Below are 27847 nucleotides of genomic sequence, written 5' to 3' on the forward strand. Positions count from 1 at the left end.
CTTCCCCAGAATATAGAGTTTTGTACTAAAGTGTCAGTCTCCCACATCTGGGCCAGTCAGTCTGCAGTCTCTCTCCACTGACCACCACAAGTAGGTACTGCTCAGCCTGCACTGCTTAGCAACCCAGCCTGTCAAAATCCATCTTCATCTCACCCACTCAGCCAGGCCACCAGAGACTACAGTCACGCAGCAGAGAAATCCCCCCCCCCCCCCCCCCCCCCCCCGTCTTGTCTGTCCTCAACCACAGCCTGAAACATGCCTCTGTGATGCTGTTACTTCATCCTCATGAATGATTAAGGAAAATATGAACGCACACAAAAAGTTGTGTTTTTAAACGGCAATGTTGGAATTTGAAGGTGGCCAAAGTGTGATTTCCCCTGGGTGTGTGTGAGTATGTCAGCAGTCAATTGTGCTGTGTGTGACAGGCCTGGTTGTTCCCTGCAGAAAGGGGGTGTTGAATACCCAGGGGGCGTTGAAAGCCTGGCCCAGGCCAAAGTGTGTGGGATGGAGCAGGGTTGAAGTATGTTTCAAAGCCACAGACAGTGAGGATCGGTCAAACTAGGCCGTAGTCAGAATCTGTTCAGGCAGCAAGTGCACATGCCCATATGAATGTAGAAACCCTCTGTCGCTTGACACAGGTTTCCTTGTGAAACCCACTGACAGATCCACACAATGCAGTGTTTATAGTCAATAACCCCAGACTCACCTTGTGAAGAGGGAGGACCAGGAAGGCCCCGCCTCCGCTGGCCTCTATGATGATAGCGACAAACTTGGGGTTGACGGCGCAGAACGAGCTGTCCCATGTGACCCTCGATACTCTGATGTCGTCGTAGCACTGGTCATTCTTCAGCGCCTGGCCGAAGACATGACGGAATTTGCTCGCTCGTACAACGCGCCTGAACATATCTGGGCAGTGGAAGGAAGGGGGGGGGTTGGAGAGAAATTTGGGGTTTAGTTTCAAAGTGGTCACGGTCAAGGATATAAAAGACAAAACCAAGCAAATGATTTTAGGATAAGAATCTAGGCCTATAAAATCTAAATCACATGAAATGGAAATTCTCTCCCCTGGTTACTCTGAGCCCTGTACCCATTTCCCTCCCATATGAGGCTCAGCCTCGTATGCATCCCAAACTGCACCCTAATCTCTAGGGATAGCAATTGCCAGGGACCTCCAGATACAATCACAATACAATGTATTGCGATTCTATACTGTAATTTTATTAAGATTCCATATTCCAAACATACTGCTCATCATATACTGCAGAGGGACAAAGGGGAACAAAGTTTTGATCAGTCATGGAAAATAAAAAAAGTGCTGAAAACAAATTGACTCCCTATTTAAAAATAAGTTGGAAAACAAGCTATGAAGGAAAAATACTGGAGTTTTGGTGCAGCTACAGCCAACTAGCGCAAAAATAATTTATATGTCAAAACGATAGATACAATATATAGTCAAAAAATATTCCGATATGTAACCGTATTGATCCCACCCCCATCATTACTACTCTCTATGGGTCCTGGTCAAAAGTAGTGCACTATATTGAGAATAGGGTGCAATTTGGGATGCAAAGGTTCTCCAGCAGCATTACAGTACAGACAGAGGAACCATGTGGCAGATCAGACTAACACTCCTTCCCCATTCCTCTGTCATACGACCAGGCTGACATTCAGCAGACACGAGCCAGCGTGGGAAATTATTTAGAGTTGAGCAATGAGCATAACTGTATCATTCCTTTGATCCACCACCAGAAATACAAGAACTATGCCTACATTGGCTGTTGTGTACTTCCTCATACACTGGCAATGAGGAACCAGATAATTAGGGTCAACTTGCAGAACGCTGAGAGTAGGGCTGGGCGATAACTCTGTAAACTTTAACCACACAGGTTAAAGTGTAATCACAGTCTAATAAAACCAAGAGATAAGTCTTGGTTTGACTGGGATTAAAGGGCATCTTCAACCTCAGATACAATGTCGTGAAAAAAAGTGTTTGCCCCCTTTCTGATTCTCTATTTTTGATACGGAATGTTAACAGATCTTCAACCAAATTGAATATTAGATAAATGATATTTTGGCCATAATCGCCCAGCCCTACCATACGCTCAATAACGGGTTGTGCCACCTTTAGCTGCAACAACCAAATGCTTCCTATAGTTGCTGATCAGTCTCACATTGCTGTGGAGGAATTTTGGCCCGATCTTGCATGCAGAACTGTTCTCACTTAGCGACATGTGGGTTTTCAAGCATGAACTTCTAGTTTCAAGTTCTGCCACAACATCTCAATTGGGATCGGAGTGGAGGAAGTGGGATGGTTTGGGGACACTTTGCTGCCTCAGGATCTGGATGACTTGCCTGAATAAAAGGAACAATTCAGCTCTGTATCAGAGAATTCTACAGGAGAACGTCAGGCCGTCGCTGAGAGAAAGCGGTTCTGCATGTAGAGGTGATTTAAATTGATGAATGACGATGGATTAATCTAGTCAGCAACCAGGAGACCAGACCCACACCAAGACCCTCCCCCTCAACAACAGAGACAAAAGATTGCTTGTTGTCCGTGTGGGGGAAAAAGTCTGTTTCAACTTCCGTATTAAGCGAGTCGCTGGTATTCCCTGCTTTAGTTTTTGCTTGTAAGCAGAAATCAGGAGGATAGAATTATGGTCCGATTTGTTAAATGGAGGGCGAGCTTTGCATGCGTTACTGCGTGTGGAGTAAAGGTGGTCTAGAGTAATTTTTTTTCTTGTTGCACATGTAACATGCTGGTAGAAATTCAATAATGAGTCTTGTTCGTGAATAAAGTTATTTTTGAACAGATCTTTTCAATGAACGTTGGGAATTGAATCACATCGGTGAAAGAGACGTTCACATTTGGCTCCCTGATTTACATACAGCTACTAGTTTGTGGCTCAAAATAACAAAATTACATGCAGATAAATAAAAACAAATCTAAAGAGCGTGAATCCTCTTTGTAGAAATCAATAGCGGGGAGAGTGCGTCATTCTGCTCCACACTTTTGCAGGCGATCTAATAATTTATCCAAGTAAAAATGTATTTGAATGTGGATTTCACAATCTGATTTAAATGGTAGACCACTTTTGGGGCTTTACATTAGAGATTAGCACATTTTCCTTGGTTCTAGATTGATTTTAAGCATTTTGAACGAGGAGCCATTTGGGATCCTAATGAGCCGGCTCTTTTAGGTGAACAAAGGCTCACCAAAGACTAGGAAAGCCCATCACTAATTGCGATTACAGGTACCGCTGGCAGCATTTTAGCCACAGGCTTATGTACCTATTTTTCATAGGCACAAAAAGGGTGCACTAAGGAGTATTTCTGTCAGTATTAAAGCCCTTGTGGGGAAAAACTCATTCTGATTGGCTGCCCCTTCCAGCGGCTGCACCCCTGGCCCCTTCCAGCGGCTGCACCCCTGGCCCCTTCCAGCGGCTGCACCCCTGGCCCCTTCCAGCGGCTGCACCCCTGGCCCCTTCCAGCGGCTGCACCCCTGGCCCCTTCCAGCGGCTGCACCCCTGGCCCCTTCCAGCGGCTGCACCCCTGGCCCCTTCCAGCGGCTGCACCCCTGGCCCCTTCCAGCGGCTGCACCCCTGGCCCCTTCCAGCGGCTGCACCCCTGGCCCCTTCCAGCGGCTGCACCCCTGGCCCCTTCCAGCGGCTCCACTCCTGGCCCCCCAGTGGCTCCACCCCTGGCCCCCCAGTGGCTGCACCCCTGGCTCCCCAGTGGCTGCACCCCTGGCCAGTCATCATGAGAAATCCATAGATGAGGACCTAATTAACGGAATTCCAATATTAACGGAATATTAACGGAATTCCAATATATTTTGGTTCAGTGTAAATGTGCAATGGGCATAAAATAAGCATTTGTATAAGAAATTGGCAACGTTCTCATTCATGTAGATGGTTCAGCTGAAATTCTCACCCAGTAAATAAATCTGTTAGCAGATGAGGGAGCTTTGGAAAACACACCTTTTCAAAAGTCAAAAATTAGCTGCAATAAGCAGTAGCCTCCAAAAGCGTGATGATAACCTATTACCAGGCAAAAGTAAATGGGCCACTTTGTCTTAGTTTTTAACTAGGCCTACAGTTCCGTTTGAAACAGATAAGAGAATGCTGCCATCATTCCATCAGACTGCAAAGAAAACAAAACCCACTGCTTGCAGACAGGTGTGATACTGCAGTGTGGGTCTGTTCTCCTGGTTGCTGATTAAGCCATCGTTGACATTCATCAATTTAAAATCACCTCTACACCCGATTTGGCAACTAAACACGGACTTAACTTCAACAGATCAAATACGGTGTTGGTGAGGCAACCAGGTAAGGGAGGAGAAATTAGGTCCGACACAGAGCCAAATCACTTCTCCGGGACATCTGTAACTTCTACATCTTTGTAGTTTTAGTTTAATAGCCTTCGGAGGATGAGTCTCTCACTTAACTGACCTCCCTGAACTTCAGATCTGTGTAGTCTAGCTCTAGCTGATATGATGCAAGACTGCCTGGCAGCACCAGGCTATCTACAATTCACACACTTTACTACCCATTCCCATTCTAATTGTCTTGCGAAGAAGGGCATGTGGTGGTGGTGGTGTCTGTCAGGCAGGAAGTTATTTATGTGGATGGGAGTGGCACACAGTGACAGGCAGATATGCAACACTACTCCACTGATAATAACCCTTGTGGAATACAAGCCCAGATCCTGGTGTAGGTTAGGTTAGACTTAACCTCCCATCACCAGCCTCAACATGCTAGAGGCATTCAGGCACACAGCTCACGTATGCCTCCCCCATGCTAGAGCTAAAGGAAGGAAGAACCTTGGCAGCAGGGCAACCAACAGTGGAAACATTCACAAATCAACCACCATTTCCTCTTGTCCAACCCCTCGTCCACAGAGTTATAACCAACCCAAACAGAAGCACCTTCTCCTGTTGATCCCTTGATCCCCTCTGTTCTCATGCTTAAGGCTAAGCCGAGGTCACCCCTGTAGGGAATAGTACGCTAAAGATATTTTCCGATACTTGTATACTTTTTAGCCAGTAGTTCTGAAAGTAGAGCCCACGAGCCAAAAGTTTGCACCACGTCATTGCACGCTCTCTGGCACTGTGTGATTCTTATTATCTGTCATTATCGGAGGGGCTGAAGCTCATTGGCTAAACTAAATTGCTAGGGGGCTGGCCCACGTCAGGGTAAATGTAGGGGGGGAAGCGTTGTACAGCTTCCAGAAAACAGTCGCCTTTAAAGTAGGGATTTCGTGGCTAATTGAGGTAAGGCAGTAATTCTGCTCATAGATTAGCCATGCATGAACTAAACATTGATACATCCAACCCAAAGCTGAAGGTTAAAACATTTTTTAAACTTAGTACGTCACCAAAGGCACCAGAGCATGTCTAACAGTAACATACACAAAACAAACCCGTTGAGTGTGTGCGTTCTGAGAGACTGAGAAGAGCAAGGACGACGCTATAAGGAGGGTTATCATGTATGGATAACATGATGCTTATTCAGCTTTTTCCACACAAAACTCTGTATAAAGTGATGCCATAACAGCTGTATGGAACAATATGGCCACAACACAACACTTTGGCTAACGCTTCAAGATTTGTTCCATGCTCGTCTGTATTTTCACACAATATGATTGTGTGCTGCTGATATATAAACTGATTTGAGTGAAAAAGAGAAAAAGAAAACAGGTAATGTAAACAATCAAGCATATTGTCCTGCCAAAAGCATAAACACACTGTAGTGAGTGAGATAGGACAGGCATTAAGCCAACTGGGAGCTGTAGGGAATTACCACATAATTTTGACATTTGGACAGAAACTTGGGAGAGAAAAAATGCCTCAAATGTCCTTAATGACGTTTGAGGTTTTGGCATGGTGGCCTGCGCAGTTTGAGCCCTCTTGGTGTGGTCTGAAGGTTGCCTAATACCCATCAGCTTTAGGTGAAGTCACACCGGGCAGTTTTCCCCTTTTTCACACCATCATGCCGATCTAGACCATACTGTACTAGCGCAGTAGGCCTACAGCGCTTCGAACCAAGCTGAGGACATACAAGACCCCAGTCTCGTATGTCCTCATTATCCAAGACTGAGGGAACACAGAGTGGAAACAGCCTGCTTACAGCAGCCCAGTACAGAGCATTGCAACAACCTGTATGAGTTTCCATCAAGCTGCCTGAACCTGCAGATTCCATACGGACAGCTTGCGATCCAATGCAGATCACACACTCCAACTCCAGAAATAACACTATCTTAAGAAGGTATGATAAAGGAAGACATGTAGACGCCAGACATTTTAGTCCTCTATGGTGCCAAGTTGTCAGTGTGGTAGAAATTGTGCACAAAACAGCTTTATTCAGGAACAAACCGTGGTGTCCATGTTTAATAGGAAGGAAATACTAATTTAGGGCCACTCCAAGTGTTCAATTAAAGCCACTCTCCTCACACCGGGTCTGATGGCACCATATGGTCCCTTGGCTGAAGGAAGCCAACTCTAGAATGGGGAGGCAATCATTGACTGGCAGTCCACTGTGAACAACAGAGCTCACCAGGGTCCTGGCTCAGTCAGAGCAGAGCCTGGTTGTTCCCCAGAATGTGTGAGGGACCATGGCTAATTATAAGTAAACCAAAATCAGTCTCGTTAGAGCGCATAGATGCCGAGTGGGTACATTTGATACCTGTTCCATTACGACAGAAGTACGGTTAAATAAATAACGTCAACAGGGTTCCTCTCCGTCGGCAGTGATTCATCTGCTGCTAACAGACAACACTTTCCAGGTCTACTACACATCATCCACAGATGGATGAGTAGGATGAAACGATGCATGGATAATGAGCGTTTTGTTCCTGCAGTGACAGGACCTCCACCAGCAGAGCAGCCCCAGCTACCCTCCTGCTCATCACAGGCCTTGTCTGTCCAACCCAATGAACCATAGAGCCCCCTCATAGTCAGACAAACATCCTGCTGTTCCAGTTTGGTCTCCACACTGGTCTGCCTGACCTGAATGCATAATGACCACAATCTCCATCCCTGGCGAGGAGCAATTCATGCTGGAACATTCTGCTATGCGTTACGGCCCCTGCATCAGGGGTCAATGCAGGGCCATGGCTACAGATATTGGCAGTTGGCAGATATGCTGCGAGCTAGCTGAGGCTGGGACATCTTTGACTGAGACAGCAAGAGTGGAGAAGCGTTTTCTCAGTTCAGTAAGGACGTGCTTGACAGGCTGGCTCTGTTTGGCTAAATGAACCAGTTGTCAGTTTTAGCCTAATTTGTGAGTCAGCCATCCCTATAGTTGAGACTGGACACCCTGCCAAGTCACAGCAAGGTCTCCAGGCCATGTTTACAAACACTGAGACGCTGCTTAGCAACATCAGTAAAATACCAGCCAAGGAATGTTTAAAAACGTAACATTTATAAGAGAAGGTGCAGCCATAGACAAACAGCACAGTGAATTAAACCCTATGTCCATGAGTAGTATTTGAAGGCAAGCTGCTGTCAGATCAGTTCTGTTTAACAGGTATTATATCACAGAGCGGAATGCCCAACTTCATGCCATGAATTAGGCCACACACAGATAACACTTTTCTCCAAACAAAAAGTTTTGATAAAAAGGCTATTTGACCTCTAAAACGAAGGAAAGAAAAGTTGTTTCATGGCATTATGCAAACTTCTCCACATGTAAAAGAAAACATTGAAGGGGCTACATTAATTAGGCTACTGCTCGGAGGACAACAGAGAGCCGGACTGGCAGTAGATTGATGTGATATACAGTACCAGTCAAAAGTTTGGACACACCTACTCATTAAAGGGTTTTTATTTATTTTTACCATTTTCTACATTATATAATAGTGACGACTTAAACACATTTGGAATCATGTAGTCACCCAAAAAGGGTTAAGCAAATCTAAATATATTTTATATTTGAGATTCTTCAAAACAGCCACCCTTTGCCTTGATGATAGCTTGGCATTCTCTCAACCAGCTTCAAGAGGAATGCTTTTCCAACAGTCTTGAAGGAGTTCCAACATACGCGAAGCACTTGTTGGCTGCTTTTCCATTACTCTGGGGTCCAACTCATCCCAAACCATCTCAATTTGGTTGAGGTCGGGGGATTGTGGAGCCCAGGTCATCTGATGCAGCACTCCATCACTCTCCTTCTTGGTCAAATACCCCTTACAAAGCCTGGAGGTGGGTTGGGTCATTGTTCTGTTGAAAAACAAAATGATAGTGGGACTAAGACCAAACCAGATGAGAGGGTGTATCGCTGCAGAATGCTGTGGTAGCCATGCTGGTTAAGTGTGCCTTGAATTCTAAATAAATCAGACAGTGTCACCAGCAAAGCACACCCACACCATCATTATTGGTGTCCTTTAGTAGTGGTTTATTTGCAGCAATTTGACCATGAAGGCCTGATTCACACAGTCTCCTCTGAACAGTTGAGATGTGCGTTACTTGAACTCTGAAGCATTTATTAGCTATTTCTGAGGCTGGTAACTCTGCAGCAGAGGTAACTCTGGGTCTTCCATTCCTGTGGCGGTCCTCATGAGAGCCAGGGTCATCGTCGTACTAGATGGTTTTTGCGACTGCACATGAAGAAAACTTCAAAATCGAAATTTCCCGTATTGACTGAACTTCATGTCATAAAGTAATGGACTGTGTTTTCTCTTTGCTTATTTCAGCTGTTCTTGCCATAATATGGACTTGGTCTGTATACCCCCTACATTGTCACAACACAACTGATTGGCTCAAATGCATTAAGGAGGAAAGAAATTCCACAAATGAACATTTAAAGCACACTGGGATTTTACAACTGTATGTGACAGTGATAACGGAGTGGGCGGGGGAGGTTAGGTGTGTAACAGAGCTCGGTCAGAAACTCTTGCATGACGGAGCACCGTAGCCTGGCTATCCTATCCTCTACAGGAGGATATCACATACTTCCTGCTCCACACAGCATCCTCAGTCACCACTGGTGGTGGATAGATTAAATCAACCAGTTTCCAGGCTGGACCTGCACTACTGTATTCAGTCCTCAAGGGGTCTCATCTGAATGCATATGTCAAGGTTAACAAATACAATAGAGCACCAACATGAGTAGAGGTACTGGTGCTTGATAGGTTAAAATGATCCTTTGGAATTTTGGCAATGAGGCCCTAAACTGCCTCATACTGGACAGACAAAAGTGGCAGCCACGAGTTCATCGGACTCTGTGGAAGTAGATAAAGAGCCTCATTGCCAAAATCCCGAAGTATCCCTCTAAAGGTTAGCCAGGGCTGGGTTCTCTGATAGCGATGGAACATAGGCTTACGAGTGTTTAATTGGATGCATAGTTCCAACAATGGCCAAATATAACATGTTTCCCAAAACACCACCAACACAACTTCGCTAAGTGCGTCGTTGAAGTATGTGTCAATACTGATAGGATTGAAAGACCGAAAGCTGATCCGAGAGCAGCGCTATTAAAATCTAGCCTTAACATTAGAACTATTCCACAATACTGATGACAGATCAGCTCCAAGCTGGATCAAGCTAACTAGTGGCTTGAGCCGGCCAGTCTGGGCCTCATCTGCCTAGTAACCCCACCAGCGGGGCAACAGAGGGTTGTTACCAATCCGAGTCTCAGCCATGTGTCACTGTTCCTGAGGGTGCCTTGTCATTCCCTCTACGGTCTCCTGGGTCATGTGGTTCACTGATCGTAGGACAGGCCAGTCAGATCACTGAGATGTCAGATATCTCTCAACATCAAGTGATGTTGAGAGACAGAAAGGAGTACCACCAAGGATCACACCATGGCTTTGGCTGCCACTGATAGGCCAGGACCCTCAGCCTGAGGAAATGACTAGCAGGAAATGGAACCAGTACGACTTTTTTGAATCCTTCTCTGCATACCACTACTTCAGCCTATTCCCCCTTTCCTTGAGAGCACAGAGAGTTAGACTCCACTCCCCTCTACCAAACAGTCAAAGTGGAGTGCTGGGGAGTGGGGACTGCTGCCTTCTATTAAACCAAGGAACATTGTTATGCTCTGACATAAGGCTGGGAAGCAGTTACTGAAAAGAGGTGAAGAGAGTCAAAAAGAGGAGTGCGAGACCTTGTAGTTGCCCGGAGGGAACGCCTTTTATTTCTCTTGCAGCTCAGTCACAATCTAACACCATACATGGTTATGTTCATGCATCACAATTAGGCCTACTACTACAGGTTGTTTTCTGCATAGAAATTATCGGGCAGGCAGCCTATTGTCTGAACAGTAAAACTAATTTAGGATGGAAAAGTTTAAACTTAAGACTAAAATCAGACAGATTTAGAAAATATAAAATGGACCCATTTATTTTTGAAATAAGATCTTTGAGAACTAAGTCACCAAAATAAAAGCAAGACAAGGAGAATTTAAAAATCGCTATTTAATTTTTTTTTTTTAAAGTACAATGTTTGAGTCACTCAGATCACATACGGCATGGCATAATGTATTATTTCAGGAAATAGGCTTTAAAACGGCTACATTGTCACTGCGGCTAACAGGAGTGACAAACAGTGATCAGTGATTGCACCATTGGCCACGCCCATAGTCATACCCACCACCTAAGCCCCATTTTGATGCAGAAGAAAACCCTGTTCTAACAGCATGGTTACCTCATTCTGTCTACAGCTATCAGTGCCAAAACTGGTTTGTCAATAAGAAGCCTGCAACGCTAATACTGCCCCACCCAGACAATATTCCACAGGGATCGCTGCAAAACAATACAAACAAGGAAATAGAGACAGTATCAGGCTGGGGGAAAGGTTGGTTTACTGATCAATCTGAATCCTGAGTAAAGGGAAATTGTACACAGACATGGAAATGAGGAGGAAGGGCCATATCCTGTTTGATCCCAATCCCCCCACCCACACTGACAGATCAGGTCAGCATCCTCTCTGCTTTAAAGTCCCAGTATGTCTCTCCCTCTCTACATGTGAGAGCCACTGACAATATAAGAGAAGGGACTTTAAAAAGTACATGGTACAGTACATGGGGTATTGGCAGGAGGTCAACCAAAGCCAAGGTGAACAATGTCAATCCAAATAGATTTCACAATTTTCTTTCAACATACACTCACTACATAGTGGTTACTTGGGAACCAGACCAGTGCTGATGTTATCAAGCACTCAATTTCATAGCTCACTGCAGGGATCACCAGCAAGATTTGACCAGGAAATCCCAACAACACACACAGGCTCTATGTGAAGAAGAGAGGAGTAAAGTCAGCCAAGGAAAGAGATCAGAATTAGAAAAGGACCAAATATGATGGAACCACTTCATAACACACAGCATCAAAATTGGAATCTGTTCAATCACTAGGCTATATTCACATCACACGTTGGTATGGATTCAAACTCAAGAGAGAAAAACTTGCCAAAAGTGGCCAATAAAATAGGGCCCAGAAAAAGAGGAAGAAAAGGAGCAATGACCATGTTTTTCAAATACCTGACATGTCAGAATTTAACCAGGACTGTGTGTGTTCTTTACAAGTTATGAAATATGTTCCATTTGGTAATTTTGTCAATTGAAAGCTATTTGCCCAGAGGATACTAGTGATTTACAAAGTTAAGCAGAGAGAGCTTATTTTGTTGACAGATACAAGGCCTCGCGTCCTCAACTGACAGGACGAGCTAAACGGCTATGACATCAAGGAAAGCAAAGCCACAATCTATTTGATGATGAAATGCATAATAACTACACCACATGCTATATCTGTATGATATTTGTTTGCCATCTGTTTGTCAGTGAGTGCACATTAAGTATCTCTAATTAAATAACATACCAACAATTAACCACATAGCCACCACACTGGAGTGGCCCCTCTCTTGCCACAGAGTCTGCCATCCATGTTGTCCCAAGGCTTTTCTTTCTGTACCATCACCTCAATGCTCTCCATGTACTTTTGCCACGCAGAACGCATGGAGAGATACCAAACATGAAATCTCTTTCCTGTAACCAAAGCCACAGTGAACCACTGTAATCCAATTCCATCTACATTCCACCGCTTTCCTTAAATGAGATAAGGTGCTGCTTTTTCACCCCTCTCTGCCCCTGGGTGACCATGTGGCCTGTGCTCTGCTTGTTGTAAAATACCATGCGGGCACAATGTCTGCAGCGCAGTTCAATGGAATGTTGAATTATTTGACAAAACATGGGCCTGGGAGGACAAAGGCCAAGAATAATGTATCCTGCAAAATACAGACAAAGCCAGTGCAAAAAGACGAGACACTGGAACTGATCCACTCATCTCCCTACCTATCTAGGCTTGGATGAGTCAGACATTTCAAACAATGTTCAAATGGCACATCAAATGTCAAGTAAGGACAAGGCAGCATTCGCCATTTCACCTTGATTTTTCAAACTGGAACGTCAGAATCCGTTACAGGATCTTGCCAGGGTCTAGCCTAAACTATAACAACGAAAGATGTAAAATGTCTCAAATGAAGGCCTTCGTCTAAGCATGCACTAGTCCCATTTCATTCCAAGACATGAGAGCCCACGCCACCAATCCTATAAAACTACTTAAATCAGGACAGGCTTTAGACAGACCACCTAGGCCTAGGTTAAATGTTACCATCACAGCACAGGATTTAAAGGTGCAAGGTTCTGTTGTGTTACATCCACCAAGACAATGAACCCCATTAAATGAGGTAAAAAATAATTTAAAAAAAAACTGTGGGCAATAGTTGCGATGAAACATTTATTTTTGACCAGAAGAATACACCACAGAAATCATGCTGAATGGTGTGCTCATCCAATCCATGCATGATCCTGGTCACTTACCAAGTAAGTCACATCTGCAGTGCATCCAGAAAGTATTCACACCCCTTGACTTTTCCCACACGTGTTAGGTGGGATTCAAATGTATGTCATTTTTTTGTCAACGATCTATACATAATACTCTAGGTCAAAGGGAAAAACATTCTAACCCTAACCCTTGATTACAAGTATTAAACATGTTAGAATCATCTTTGGCAGCAATTACAGCTGTGTGTCTTTCAAGGTAAATCTTTAAGAGCTTTGCACACCTGGATTGGACAATATTTGCATTATTATTTTTTTAATTCTTCAAGTCCTGTCAAGTTGGTTGTTGGTCATTGCTAGACAGCCATGTAAGTCTTGCCATAGATTTAAGCAGATTTCAAAACAATAACTAGGCCACCCAGGAACTTTCAACGTCATTGGTAAGGTTATTGCCCTGCTGAAAGGTGAATGGCTGCCAGTGTTTGTTGGAAAGCAGACAACCAGGTTTGGCCTGTGCTATTCAGTTCAGTCTATTCAGTTTTAACTCCCTTGGGGATGATAAGCATACCCATAACATGATGCAGCCACCACCATGCTTATAAATATGGTACTCAGAGATGTGTTGGATGTTCCCTAAACATTACACTTTGTATTCAGGGCATAGTTGATTTCTTTGCCACATTATTTGCAGTTTTACTTATTGCAAACAGGAATATTTGTATTCTGTACAGGCTTCCTTTTCACTCTCATTTAGGTTAGTATTGTGGAGTAACTACAATGTTGTTGATCCATCCTAAGTTTCTCTCCAATCACAGCCTTTATACTATGTAACCGTTTTAAAAACACCATGGGGCTCATGGTGAAATCCTTGAGCTGTTTCCTTCCTCTCTGGCAACCGAGTTAGGAAGGACACCTGTATCTTTGTAGTGACTGGGTGTATTGCTACACCACCCAAAGTGTAATTAATAACTTCACCATGCTCAAAAGGCTATTCAATGTCTGCCCTTCTTTGCGAGGTATTCGAAAACCTCCCTGGTCTTTGTGGTTGAATCTGTGTTTGAAATTCACTGATAAACTGAGGGACCTTAAAGATAATTGCATGTGTAGGGTACAGAAATTAGGCTTTGGTTCAAAACTCCATCCTACTTATTCTGACTAAAGAAAAATGTATTCTTAACATATTTAGGGGTTGAATACTTAACATTGCAGCTTTCCATTTTTAATTGTAAAAACATAATTCCACTTTTACATTATGGGGTATTGTGTGAAGTACAGTGACAAAACATCAATTTTAAATTCAGGCAGTAAAAACAAAATGTGGAAAAGGTCAGGGAGTGAATGCTTTAGGAAGGCACTGTAGTTAGACACATCACATGCTATCTTGCCATCACCCTCAAGTTCAACAAATCTCAGAGCAGGTTTGGCAGCACACAGAAGAGGGCAAAGGAAATGCAGCGGACAAAAAGACCATTATGCTGCGTTTAGATGAGGGATGCAAAAACCATCATACCCGTTGGTATAGCAGGATAAGAAAGCAAGACAGAGGGTGATGGCAAAAGCAAGCCAGCACAACTGTATGCATTGCTATGGTGATTTCAGTAAACAAACAGTGCAAATCAACATCCAGTAGAAAACAACGTTATGGCAGATGGCAAAAGTTTAAATATTTGAACTGGCGGCAAGTCCCATCTACCGTGCCGGCTGATGGCATTTACCATGTGCGCTCATGAAAACAATGACATCTGGTTCGCCGTCTATCTCATACCATCTAAAACACAGCATTAAACTTGGTGTCCCACAAAAGAGGATACTATTGGCAAGACGCCAACACCTTTCCAAGATGGGTCATGTTTACAGCACCAAGGTCCAAGTGCCTAAACAAACAAAGAGACAGTCTTCATCCTATTCTAAGCACTTATGTAAAACTCCTGCTGGCTATGCTGTTAATCACTGGATGGAATACATTTATCATGCACCTGTGTGACGGTTAGGAGTTATAAAAACTGTTTGTCATAGTGCATCATGACTGAATCATTAATGGTGTTGGGTGTGATAATCGCATCTTTGAATCTTTAGTAACATTGTGTACAAAATCTCTGAAAGTCAAATCTAAACAAACCCTATGTCTTTAAAAATCATATTTGTACTTTAAATCCATGATTAAACCACCTTTTGTCCGTCATGCTTTTAAAAATATATATATATTTTTTTTTACAAGTTGCCTAGTCTGTTTATTTGAACAAGTGTTATTTCTGTATATAAAACATGCCCGTTTGGTTTAAAAAAAACATCTGAATATAATAAATCTGTGTTAGTCTACAAATAAACAACCAGCAAGAACTCTGAGCACAGAGCAGGTGTGCATGATGATTTGACACCTCCACAGGGCAGAAAGAAATTGGCTGAATAAACCACCAAAAGTAATGTGAAGGGCTGTAGGCTTAATTAGTTGCTTATGTGTACTCCCAATCGTTATCAAAATCCTATTTAAAGTTTAATCATTTAATTTTCCTGTAGAGTTGTCGTCTCAGGAGGAAGGCATAACCTCGTCACCTTGGTGATGTGGACTCAGATGCCCCTTGCACAGAGAACCTGACACTGACTTAATGTAGAACATGTTAAGAGGTTTGCATTCTAAATTACCAATAGACAGAATTGCTACCTGAAAATGTGTGCTCTTGTTGTGTTCTCGTGAATTTCTTAAGGACCTTTATCTTGGAATACATTCATACAAATGCGGATGGAGAAGAGGGGTGTTAGTGGGGTCGGCGACATTGAGTCCTCTCTCCACGAATCCCAAACCACCCCCACGCCCCTACCAAATCTCTCAGAGGGCCCTTCGTTGTCACGTGTTGCTGACTGAACTCACAGGGTGGTGACTTCCAGAGAGTGGCAAGGGGATCAATAAACCAATCAACTTCGGGACACATTGTGACTTGAATGGTGCAATTAATATTCCACTTTTAATTCAAATGTCATACTTGTTTTATTATTTAACAAATGCATGTGACATTATTAGGCACACCTCTCCATTCTTTTGTATCAAATTTCTTAAACTCCAACCACATCGCAGTGCATGTCGGGATAGCACTTAGCTCTGAAGCCTTCAGCCTTGATGGCTTGGCGGAAGAGGCTATCGGAGAGTCTAATTATAACCCTCGATAATGTTCACTCACTCAGCTTTGGAACACTTGTGCATTATGGTGGAGGCGCACATGAATGCACAAATGGAAGGGAGTGATTTGGGATTCAGTACCTCTCTCCCTGCTGCATCCTCTGTAGCCTAACACTTCCTTGCATTCTGACCCACTTCCTCTCCTAGCAGAGCTATAGGAGGCAGGGGAGAGACTTCTAAGGAAACGACGGTGTGATCTGAGGGGCCAGCCAGCACGAGGTTGATGTGTCCTGACATCCAGACCAAACATGACCGTGGTGTTAACATGCGCCCCTCAGGTCTGACTGACAGCTAGCAATGGCCAGTCCTGCACCCACGACTCAAACTCAATCTCTCCAATGGAAGGGAACTCCCAAGCTACTTATGAACAAAACTATTTGAATAAAAGTGTGTTGAGGGGGATCAAGGCTAATAATTTATAGGGAAGTCACTTTGTTCTGAAAACCAGAATCCAGTAAAAATCTAAATGGCCTGTCAAAAGGTCAAAATGCTACTTAACAGAATGAAAAGTGTAAATGCTGATAAAAGCTATGGCTGTTCAACACATCTAGCCAAGTCACAAAAGTAGGTTGGCATTATACATGGCCATTCATGGTGACCCATCACCGCGCGCCCGCTGCTGCTAGAAGGTAAGCAATAGAGGAATGTTTATGGGGATACAAAAATACAGATAAATCAGATACAAAATCATAACGTCTTTATGGTCTCACTAAAATATATCTTCATCCACTTAATTTGACCCAATCGATCGTTGAAACATAGCTGTGTCGGTAGCGCAGCTATGCTTTGCCTTGACCCCCCCCCCCCCCCCCCCCTTCCCTTTTGCTGAGTATTATTCAGCTGCAAGTAACGTTAGACTTGCTAGTACATTATTCCTTCTCCCTTGGTCTTCCTGACTACACCAAACAAATTAGAATGACAGAATATTCTTTTTCCAGACATAAGACAAGTCTCACCTCAAGAAAGCTCCGTCAGAATTAAACGTAACGTTATTAGCCTATTCCTCGAACTATTTAAAATAAAGTGGTACAATCGTTGCAACTATGTTCTTAAAAAAAGAACGACACTTCTGCGGGAACAATGCGCTTCCGTCAGGGAATTATTGTATCGGTGGACAAAATACTTTGATTTGATTGTACTCAAAATGGTTACAAACACACCCAACTGACATTGCGTGCTGAACGCTGAATGAAGCTCTCTGAATCAAGACTTTCCAGTTACCTAAATATTCTCTAATTTCGTTCAGTTTGACGCTAAATTACATTACCGTCTTCATCCTCTTATTTTTAGTGGAACCGCAGGTTAGTTTGGTTCATCAGATACGATGACGTTGTCGTGGCTAATATACCCCACCCCAACTGGCTGCTGGACTGGCCATTCATTCCGCATGGAGGCTATCATAAATATTACAGAAACAAGGTAGCTAACTAACAGACATCACCTAACTTAGCTAAGTAGCAAACTCATTGACGTTGAAAACGTGGCGATCCTAATTCAGCTAGCCAATGTTAACTGTACTAGCTAGCTAACGTTAGCTTTCTTAACTGAACCCAAGCAATTGCCTCGCTAACGTCACTTAACTAAAGCGTAGACGGCACAGTTGAATACAATCAACCAAGCAGGAATGTCGCTAACTGTGTGTACAATATTAGTAAACATAAAGCAACAAGACGTACCTTCCAGATCAAAGTAAAAAAAAATATCCCTGACTGTTGAATTATCTTAAATAGGACTCCCGACGTTTATCCAGCTGAAGCCGCTGACAACTCGCCTAGTGCTCTCTTTTCCCCTGTCACTGCTGCACCGGATACAACGCCCGCCCCCTGTCCCCGCCTCAGTTATGGCTTGCCCAGGCATTTTTGGACAAGAGCAACCAGTGGTGTCATAATACCCATAAAACCTAGCGGTCAAACTGGAAATAGGGCCAATCGTTTTTCCCTTAGAGAATTTTAGGAACTCCTAACATAAGGTCTGTGATTCGTGTAAGCTTACCCTGGCATGACGTTTTTCATAACAATATAAAAGTCACCTTGTCCGAGAGAGATTTTATCAATATATTCAGCTCTTTTTATTCTCAGATTTGACAATTAGTATCGAAGTAGACCTCATGCAAACTCCTGCACGTCATCTCTAGCCGACACCTTTGCTAAGTGGTAGTGTAAATTTTAAACTTGCACAAGTCAGTTAAATAATTGTCCATGTAAAGAAATGTAACAAAATTCATTATTACATTTAGTTATTAGATAGTTGATCCAGAGACTCTTACATTTGCCTCAATTCGCCAGTCTTGTCCAGATCATAATAACAAATGTAGTTCTTTATGGTAGCCACATTATCAGCAAATTAGCATTTCATTTTTGGAGGGTAAATACAGGCAAATAAATTGAAGTCACTTTGTCCTAGAGAGATACACAGTTAACAAAACGTCACTCCAGTGTAAGCCTCCATTAAACACAGCCCTTATTTTAAGTGTTAATAAATTCCCCATATGGGAAAAATGTATGGTGTAAAAACAATTGGAACTATTTCCTTGTTTGACTGCTATGTTTTATAGGTATTATGACTCATACTGTGGTACTCTATAGGTGAGCAACAGCCAAAGCCACCAATCATTGTTAGAGCTGGGTCTGGTATAATTAAGCAGTAAGGCCTTAGGGGGTGTGGTATATGGCCAATATACCACGGCTAAGGGCTGTTCTTATACTCAACCTGGATACAGCCCTTAGCCGTGGTATATTGGCCATATATCACAAACCCCCGAGGTGCCTTATTACTATTATAAACTGTTTACCGATGTAATTAGAGCAGTAAAAATAAATTGTCATACCCGTGGTATACCGTCTGATATACCACGGCTCTCAGCCAATCAGCATTCACGGCTTGAACCACCCAGTTTACAATACATACATACAGCATACTGTATATTGTTTCAGTGTGAAAAATGTTAACGCCTGCAAAAATCAGAAACTTGTGGAGCAAAAACCATTGACATAATCCCCCCTCTATCTTTTCTTTTAATGGCAGACGTTAAACAATTTGAAGGCATGGGAGTGGTTGGTGAACTGCAGCTATGCAAATGTCATCCAGACACATGGTGTGGTGTGTTACTATAACTGCTACCTCTGCAGCTGTTGACAAAATATTATTTCAGGTATTTTAGCTATTAGATTTAATAGATCATGAATTGAAGATCGAAATTGGGGAGAAAAAGAGTTGTCAATTATTTATTTATTTAAATAATGGACCTTATGACTTTTTTTTCTAATTGCCACAAGATGGCATCATTTTACAAAGCCACATTTAGCAGAATAAGCCACATTCTACAAGTATTACAAATAGCAGCTTTATCCTATCAGCACACCAAATGTTTACCCGAGCCACATTGTTTAGGGCCACTAGATGAAGGTAGATCTGTGGGTATTGGGATACATTGCATAACTAAGTAAAAAAACATGTAAACTAATTATTTATATACAGTACCAGTTAAGAGTTGACACACCTGCTCATTCAAGGATTTCTTTCTTTTACTATTTTCTACATTGAAGAATAATAGTGAAAACATCAAAATTATGAAATAACACACATGGAAAGTGTAAAACAAATCAATGTTTTACATTTGAGATTCTTCAAAGTAGCCACCCTTTGCTTTGATGACAGCTTTGCACAATCTTGGCATTCTCTCAACCAGCTTCATGAAGTAGACATCTGGAATGCATTTCAATTAACAGGTGTGCCTTCTTAAAAGTTAACTTGTGGAATTTCTTTCCTTAATGCATTTGAGCCAATCAGTTGTGTTATGACAAGGTAGGGGTGGTATACAGAAGATAGGGCTATTTGGTAAAATAGCATGTCCATATTATGGCAAGAACAGCTCAAATAAGCAAAGAGAAACAACAGTCCATCATTACTTTAAGACATGAAGATCAGTCAATAGGGAACATTTCTAAAACGTTTAAAGTTTCTTCAAATGCAGTCGCAAAAGCCATCAAGTGCTATGATGAAACTGGCTTTCATGAGGACCGCCACAGAAAAGGAAGACCCAGAGTTACCTCTGTTGCAGAGGATAAGTTCATTCGAGTTACCAGCCTCAGAAATTGCAGCCCAAATAAATGCTTCAGAGTACAAGTAACAGACATCTCTACATCAACTGTTCAGAAGAGACAGCGTGCAATCAGGCCATCTTAAGATGGCACAGACAGAGACGGCTGCCTCACTTCTAGGGCGGCAGGGTAGCCTAGTGGTTAGAGCGTTGGACTAGTAACCGGAAGGTTGCAAGTTCAAACCCACAAGGTACAAATCTGTCGTTCTGCCCCTGAACAGGCAGTTAACCCACTGTTCCTAGGCCATCATAGAAAATAAGAATTTGTTCTTAACTGACTTGCCTGGTTAAATAAAATGTTTAAAAAAATAGTCCTTAGCAAACTTTGCAGAATTTAGTTTTTTTATGTATTATTTCTTACATTGTTAGCCCACATACAGCCGCGAAGAACTATCGGATATCAGAGAGACATCAACTTACCAGCACTATGACCAGGAATACGACTTTCCCGAAGCGGATCCTTTGTCGAACCACCCAGGGCATTTGAACTGATTCCAGAGACTGACCCAAAACATCGTCGCCAGAGAAGAGGCAAACGGATTGGTCTTCTGGTCAGACTTCAGAGGTGCGCACAACACCCACCACTTCTGAGTATATTACTTGCTAATGTCCAGTCTCTAGATAAAAAAGGTAGACAAAATTAGGGCAAGGGTTGCTTTCCAGAGAGACATCAGGGATCGTAACATACTCTGTTTCACAGAAACATGGCTCTCGTGATATGCTGTCAGAGCCGGTACAGCCCCCTGGATTCTTTGTGCATCTCTCCGGGAAGAAGAAGGGCGGGGGTGTATGTTTCATGATTAACGTCTCATGATGTAGTTGTAACAACATACAGGAACTCAAGTACTTTTGTTCACCTGACCTAGAATTCCTCACAATCAATTATCTACCAAGGGAATTTTCCTTGGTTATTGTCAGAGCCGTGTATATCCCCCCTCAAGCAGATACCCTGACGTTCCTCAAGGAACTTCACTGAACTTTATGCAAACTGGAAACCATACATCCCAAGGCTGCATTTATTGTAGCTGGGGATTTTAACAAAGCAAATTTGAGAACTAGGCTACCTAAATTCTATCAGCATATTGACTGTAGTACTCACGCTGGTAAAACACTGGATCACTGCTACTCTAAATTTTGCGATGCATACAAGGCCCTCCTTTCTGCAAATCTGACCACAACTCCATTTTGTTCCTCCCTTCCTATAGGCAGAAACTCTAACAGGATGTACCCGTTTCAAGGGATATTCAACTCTGGTCTGACCAACCGGAATCCACACCAAGATGTTTTGACGTATACGCTGATTTGGTGAGTGAGTTTATAAGGAAGTGTTTTGGAGATGTTGTACCTACTATGACTAATAGTTACCCTAACCAGAAACCGTGGATAGATGGCGGCATTCACACAAAAATGAAAGCGTGACCCATCACATTTACTCATGGAAAGGTGAATGGGAATATGACTGAATACAAACAGTGTAGTTATTCCCTCCGCAAAGCAATCAAACAAGCGAAATGTCAGTATAGAGACAATGTGGAGTCATAATTCAACAGCTCAGACACAAGACGTATGTGGCTGGATCTACAGACAATCACGTACTCCAAAAGGAAAACCAGCCACGTCACGCACACCGACGTCTTGCTTCCAGACAAACTTTCTTCGCCCGCTTTGAGGATAATACAGTGCCACCGACGTGGCCCACTAACAGGGACTCTCCTTCTCCGTGGCCGACACGAGTAAGACATTTATTTTTACAACTTTTTCTCCACAATTTCGTGGTATCCAATTGTTAGTACACACCGTGCAACCTTGGTTAGCGTGCACTGCGCCCGGCCCGCCACAGGAGTCACTGGTGTGCGATGAGACAAGGATATCCCTACCGGCCAAACCCTTCCTAACCCGGACGACGCTAGGCCAATTGTGCATCGCCAATTGTGCATTGTGCATCGCTAGGCAGAAGTGTACCTATGATGAAAATTACAGGCTTCTCATCTTTTTAAGTGGGAGAACTTGCATAATTGGTGGCTGACTGTGACACACTATTTTATACCATCTATTGCATCTTGCCTATGCCGCTCTGTCATTGCTCATCCATATATTTATATATTCTTATTCCATTAAATTGACTTAGATGTGTGTATTAGGTAGTTGTGGAATTGTTAGATATTGCTGCACTGTCAGAACTAGAAGCACTTCGCTACACTCGCAATAACATCTGCAAACCATGTGTAAGTGACCAATAACATTTGATTTGTTCGGCGAATTGCTGCAAAGAAGCCACTAGTAAAAGGTCAACAATAAGAAGAGACTTGCTTGTGCCAAGAAACACGATGAGTCCAAATTGGTTCCAACCACTGTGTCTTGAATTCAAGGCACACTTAACCAGCATTGCTACCACAACGATATGCCATCCCATCTGGTTTGCGGTTAGTGGGACTATCATTTGTCTTTCAACCGGATAATGACCGAAAACACTCCTCTAGGCTGTGTAAGGGCTATTTGACCAAAAAGGAGAGTGCTGGAGTGCTGTATCAGATGACCTGGCCTCCACAATCACCCAACCTAAACCCAATTGAGATGGTTTGGGATTAGTTGGACCGCAGAGTGAAGGAAAAGCAGCCAACAAGAGCTCCGCATATACAGTTGAAGTCGGAAGTTTACATACACAGTTTGGTTAAAACTCCTTTTTCAACCACTCCACACATTTCTTGTTAACAAACTATAGTTTTGGCAAGTCGGTTAGTACATCTACTTTCTGCATGACACAAGTAATTTTACCAACAATTGTTTACAGACAGATTATTTCACTTAAAATTCACTCTCACAATTCCAGTGGGTCAAAGGTTGACATACACTAAGTTGACTGTGCCTTTATACAGCTTGGAAAATTCTAGAAAATGATGTAATGGCTTTAGAAGCTTCTGATAGGCTAATTGACAGGATTTGAGTCAATTGGAGGTGTACCTGTGGATGTATTTCAAGGCCTACCTTCAAACTCAGTGCCTATTTGCTTGACATCATGGGAAAATCCAAATAAATCAGCCAAGGCATAAGAAAAAAATGTGTAGAGTCTGGTTCATCCTTGGGAGCAATTGCCAAACGCCTGAAGGTACCACGTTCATCTGTACAAACAATAGTACGCAAGTATTAACACCATGGGACCACGCAGCTGTCATACCGCTCAGGAAGGAGACGCGTTCGGTCTCTAGAGATGAGCGTACTGTGGTGCGAAAGGTGCAAGTCAATCCCAGAACAGCAAAAGACCTTGCGAAGATGCTGGAGGAAACAGATACAAAAGTATCTATATCCACAGTAAAACAAGTCCTATATCGACATAACCTGAAAGGCCACTCAGCAAGGAAGAAACCACTGCTCCAAAACCGCTATAAAAAAGCCAGACCACGGTTTGCAACTGCACATGGGGACAAAGATCGTACTTTATGGAGAAAGGTCCTCTGGTCTGATGAAACGAAAATAGAACTGTTTGGCCATAATGACCATCGTTATGTTTGGAGGAAGAAGGGGGAGGCTTGCAAGCCGAAGAACACCATCTCAACCGTGAGGCACGAGGGTGGCAGCGTCATGTTGTGGGGGTGCATTGCTGCAGGAGGGACTGGTGCACTTCACAAAATAGATGGCTTCATGAGGGAGGAAAATTCTGTGGTTATATTGAAGCAATATCTCAAGACATCAGTCAGGAAGTTAGCTTGGTCACAAATGGGTCTTCCAAATAAACAATGACACCTAGCATACTTCCAAAGTTGTGGCAAATGGCTTAAGGACCACAAAGTCAAGGTATTGGAGTGGCCATCACAAAGCCCTAACCTCAACCCTATATAACATTTGTGGGCAGAACTGAAAAAGCGTGTGTGAGCAAGGAGGCCTAGAAACCTGACTCAGTTACACCAGCTCTGTCAGGAGAAATGGGCCAAAATTCTGGTAAAACCTTGGATCATTGCTATTCTAACTTCCGCGACGCATATAAGGCCCTCCCCCGCCCTCCTTTCGGAAAAGCTGACCACAACTCCATTTTGTTTCTCCCTGCCTACAGACAGAAGCTAAAACAAGAAGCTCCTGCGCTGAGGTCTGTTCAACGCTGGTCCGACCAATCTGATTCCACGCTCCAAGACTGCTTCCATCACGTGGACTGGGATATGTTCCGCATTGAGGCGAACAACAACATTGACGAATACGCTGATTCGGTGTGCGAGTTCATTAGAACGTGCATTGAAGATGTCGTTCCCATAGCAACGATTAAAACATTCCCAAACCAGAAACCGTGGATTGAAGGCAGCATTCGCGTGAAACTGAAAGCTCGAACCACTGCTTTTAATAAGGGCAAGGTGACCGGAAACATGACCGAATACAAACAGTGTAACTATTCCCTCCGCAAGGCAATCAAACAAGCTAAGCGTCAGTATAGAGACAAAGTAGAGTCGCAATTCAACGGCTCAGACACAAGAGGTATGTGGCAGAGTCTACAGTCAATCACGGATTACAAAAAGAAAACCAGCCCCGTCACGGACCAGGATGTCTTGCTCCCAGGCAGACTAAATAACTTTTTTGCCCGCTTTGAAGACAATACAGTGTCACTGACACGGCCCGCTACCAAAACATGCGGACTCTCCTTCACTGCAGCCGACGAGAGTAAAACATTTAAACGTGTTAACCCTCGCAAGGCTGCAGGCCCAGACGGCATCCCCAGCCGCGCCTCAATCAATCCTTATCCCAGTCTGCTGTTCCCACATGCTTCAAGAGGGCCACCATTGTTCCGACTACCGCCCCGTAGCACCCACTTCCGTCATCATGAAGTGCTTTGAGAGACTAGTCAAGGACCATATCACCTCCACCCTACCTGACACCCTAGACCCACTCCAATTTGCTTACCGCCCAAATAGGTCCACAGACGATGCAATCTCAACCACACTGCACACTGCCCTAACCCATCTGGACAAGAGGAATACCTATGTGAGAATGCTGTTCATTGACTACAGCTCAGCATTTAACACCATAGTACCCTCCAAGCTCGAGACCCTGGGTCTCGACCCCGCCCTGTGCAACTGGGTACTGGACTTCCTGACGGGCCACCCCCAGGTGGTGAGGGTAGGTAACAACATCTCCACCCCGCTGATCCTCAACACTGGTGCCCCACAAGGGTGTGTTTTGAGCCCTCTCCTGTACTCCCTGTTCAACCACGACTGCGTGGCCACGCACCAACTCCAACTCAATCATCAAGTTTGCGGACGACACAACAGTGGTAGGCTTGATTACCAACAACGACGAGACGGCCTACAGGGAGGAGGTGAGGGCCCTCGGAGTGTGGTGTCAGGATAATAACCTCACACTCAACATCAACAAAACTAAGGAGATGATTGTGGACTTCAGGAAACAGCAGAGGGAGCACCCCCCTATCCACAACGATGGGACAGTAGTGGAGAGGGTAGTAAGTTTTAAGTTCCTCGGCGTACACATCACAGACAAACTGAATTGGTCCACCCACACAGACAGCATCGTGAAGAAGGCGCAGCAGCGCCTCTTCAACCTCAGGAGGCTGAAGAAATTCGGCTTGTCACCAAAAGCACTCGCAAACTTCTACAGATGCACAATCGAGAGCATCCTGTCGGGCTGTATCACCGCCTGTTACGGCAACTGCTCCGCCCACAGCCGTAAGGCTCTCCAGAGGGTAGTGAGGTCTGCACAACGCATCACCGGGGGCAAACTACCTGCCCTCCAGGACACCTACACCACCCGATGTCACAGGAAGGTCATAAAGATCATCAAGGACAACAACCACCCGAGCTACTGCCTGTTCACCCCGCTATCATCCAGAAGGCGAGGTCAGTACAGGTGCATCAAAGCAGGGACCGAGAGACTGAAAAACAGCTTCTATCTCAAGGCCATCAGACTGTTAAACAGCAACCACTAACATTGAGTGACTGCTGCCAACACATTGACTCAACTCCAGCCACTTTAATAATGGGAATTGATGGAAATTGATGTAAAATATATCACTAGCCACTTTAAACAATGCTACTTAATATAATGTTTACATACAGTGCCTTGTGAAAGTATTCGGCCCCCTTGAACTTTGCAACCTTTTGCCACATTACATAAAGATGTAAAACTGTATTTTTTTGTGAAGAATCAACAACAAGTGGGACACAATAATGAAGTGGAACGACATTTATTGGATATTTCAAACTTTTTTAACAAATCAAAAACTGAAAAATTGGGCGTGCAAAATTATTCAGCCCCCTTAAGTTAATACTTCGTAGCGCCACCTTTTGCTGCGATTACAGCTGTAAGTCGCTTGGGGTATGTCTATCAGTTTTGCACATCGAGAGACCGACATTTTTTCCCATTCCTCCTTGCAAAACAGCTTGAGCTCAGTGAGGTTGGATGGAGAGCATTTGTGAACAGCAGTTCAGTTCTTTCCACAGATTCTCGATTGGATTCAGGTCTGGACTTTGACTTGGCCATTCTAACACCTGGATATGTTTATTTTTGAACCATTCCATTGTAGATTTTGCTTTATGTTTTGGATCATTGTCTTGTTGGAAGACACATCTCCGTCCCAGTCTCAGGTCTTTTGCAGACTCCATCAGGCTTTCTTCCAGAATGGTCCTGTATTTGGCTTCATCCATCTTCCCATCAGTTTTAACCATCTTCCCTGTCCCTGCTGAAGAAAAGCAGGCCCAAACCATGATGCTGCCACCACCATGTTTGACAGTGGGGATGGTGTGTTCAGGGTGATGAGCTGTGTTGCTTTTACGCCAAACATAACGTTTTGCATTGTTGCCAAAAAGTTCAATTTTGGTTTCATCTGACCAGAGCACCTTCTTCCACATGTTTGGTGTGTCTCCCAGGAGGCTTGTGGCAAACTTTAAACGACACTTTTTATGGATATCTTTAAGAAATGGCTTTCTTCTTGCCACTCTTCCATAAAGGCCAGATTTGTGCAATATACGACTGATTGTTGTCCTATGGACAGAGTCTCCCACCTCAGCTGTAGATCTCTGCAGTTCATCCAGTGATCATGGGCCTCTTGGCTGCATCTCTGATCAGTCTTCTCCTTGTATGAGCTGAAAGTTTAGAGGGACGGCCAGGTCTTGGTAGATTTGCAGTGGTCTGATACTCCTTCCATTTCAATATTATCGCTTGCACAGCGCTCCTTGGGATGTTTAAAGCTTGGGAAATCTTTTTGTATCCAAATCTGGCTTTAAACTTCTTCACAACAGTATCTCGGACCTGCCTGGTGTGTTCCTTGTTCTTCATGATGCTCTCTGCGCTTTTAACGGACCTCTGAGACTATCACAGTGCAGGTGCATTTATACGGAGACTTGATTACACACAGGTGGATTGTATTTATCATCATTAGTCATTTAGGTCAACATTGGATCATTCAGAGATCCTCACTGAACTTCTGGAGAGAGTTTGCTGCACTGAAAGTAAAGGGGCTGAATAATTTTGCACGTCCAATTTTTCAGTTTTTGATTTGTTAAAACAGTTTGCAATATCCAATAAATGTCGTTCCACTTCATGATTGTGTCCCACTTGTTGTTGATTCTTCACAAAAAAATACAGTTTTATATCTTTATGTTTGAAGCCTGAAATGTGGCAAAATGTCGCAAAGTTCAAGGGGGCCGAATACTTTCGCAAGGCACTGTATATACATATGAGATGAATAATGTAGGGTATATACTGTACTCTCATCTACTGCATCTTTATGTAATACATGTATCACTAGAAACTTTAAACTATGCCACTTTGTTTACATACCCTACATTACTCATCTCATATGTATATACT

General features: G+C 43.5%; 1 protein-coding gene across 2 annotated transcripts in view; it reads right to left on the bottom strand.

Moving 5' to 3' along the window:
- Nucleotides 1–27847, bottom strand: part of LOC109880612 (coronin-1C-A) — a 71318-nt gene that overhangs the window by 37988 nt on the left and 5483 nt on the right. The window contains exons 1-2 of one of the 2 annotated variants that reach the window (XM_020472812.2): nt 17619–17826; nt 707–906 (exon numbers count right to left, since the gene is read on the bottom strand). In XM_020472812.2, coding sequence (XP_020328401.1) covers nt 707–904 — 198 coding nt within the window. In that variant the 5' untranslated portion in view covers nt 905–906; nt 17619–17826. Of the gene's footprint in view, nt 1–706; nt 907–17618; nt 17827–27847 lie in introns of those variants that run through there. The other variant, XM_020472805.2, reaches the window with a different exon arrangement.

The sequence above is a fragment of the Oncorhynchus kisutch genome, linkage group LG3 (genome assembly GCF_002021735.2).
Source record: "Oncorhynchus kisutch isolate 150728-3 linkage group LG3, Okis_V2, whole genome shotgun sequence".
Lineage (NCBI taxonomy): Eukaryota > Metazoa > Chordata > Actinopteri > Salmoniformes > Salmonidae > Oncorhynchus > Oncorhynchus kisutch.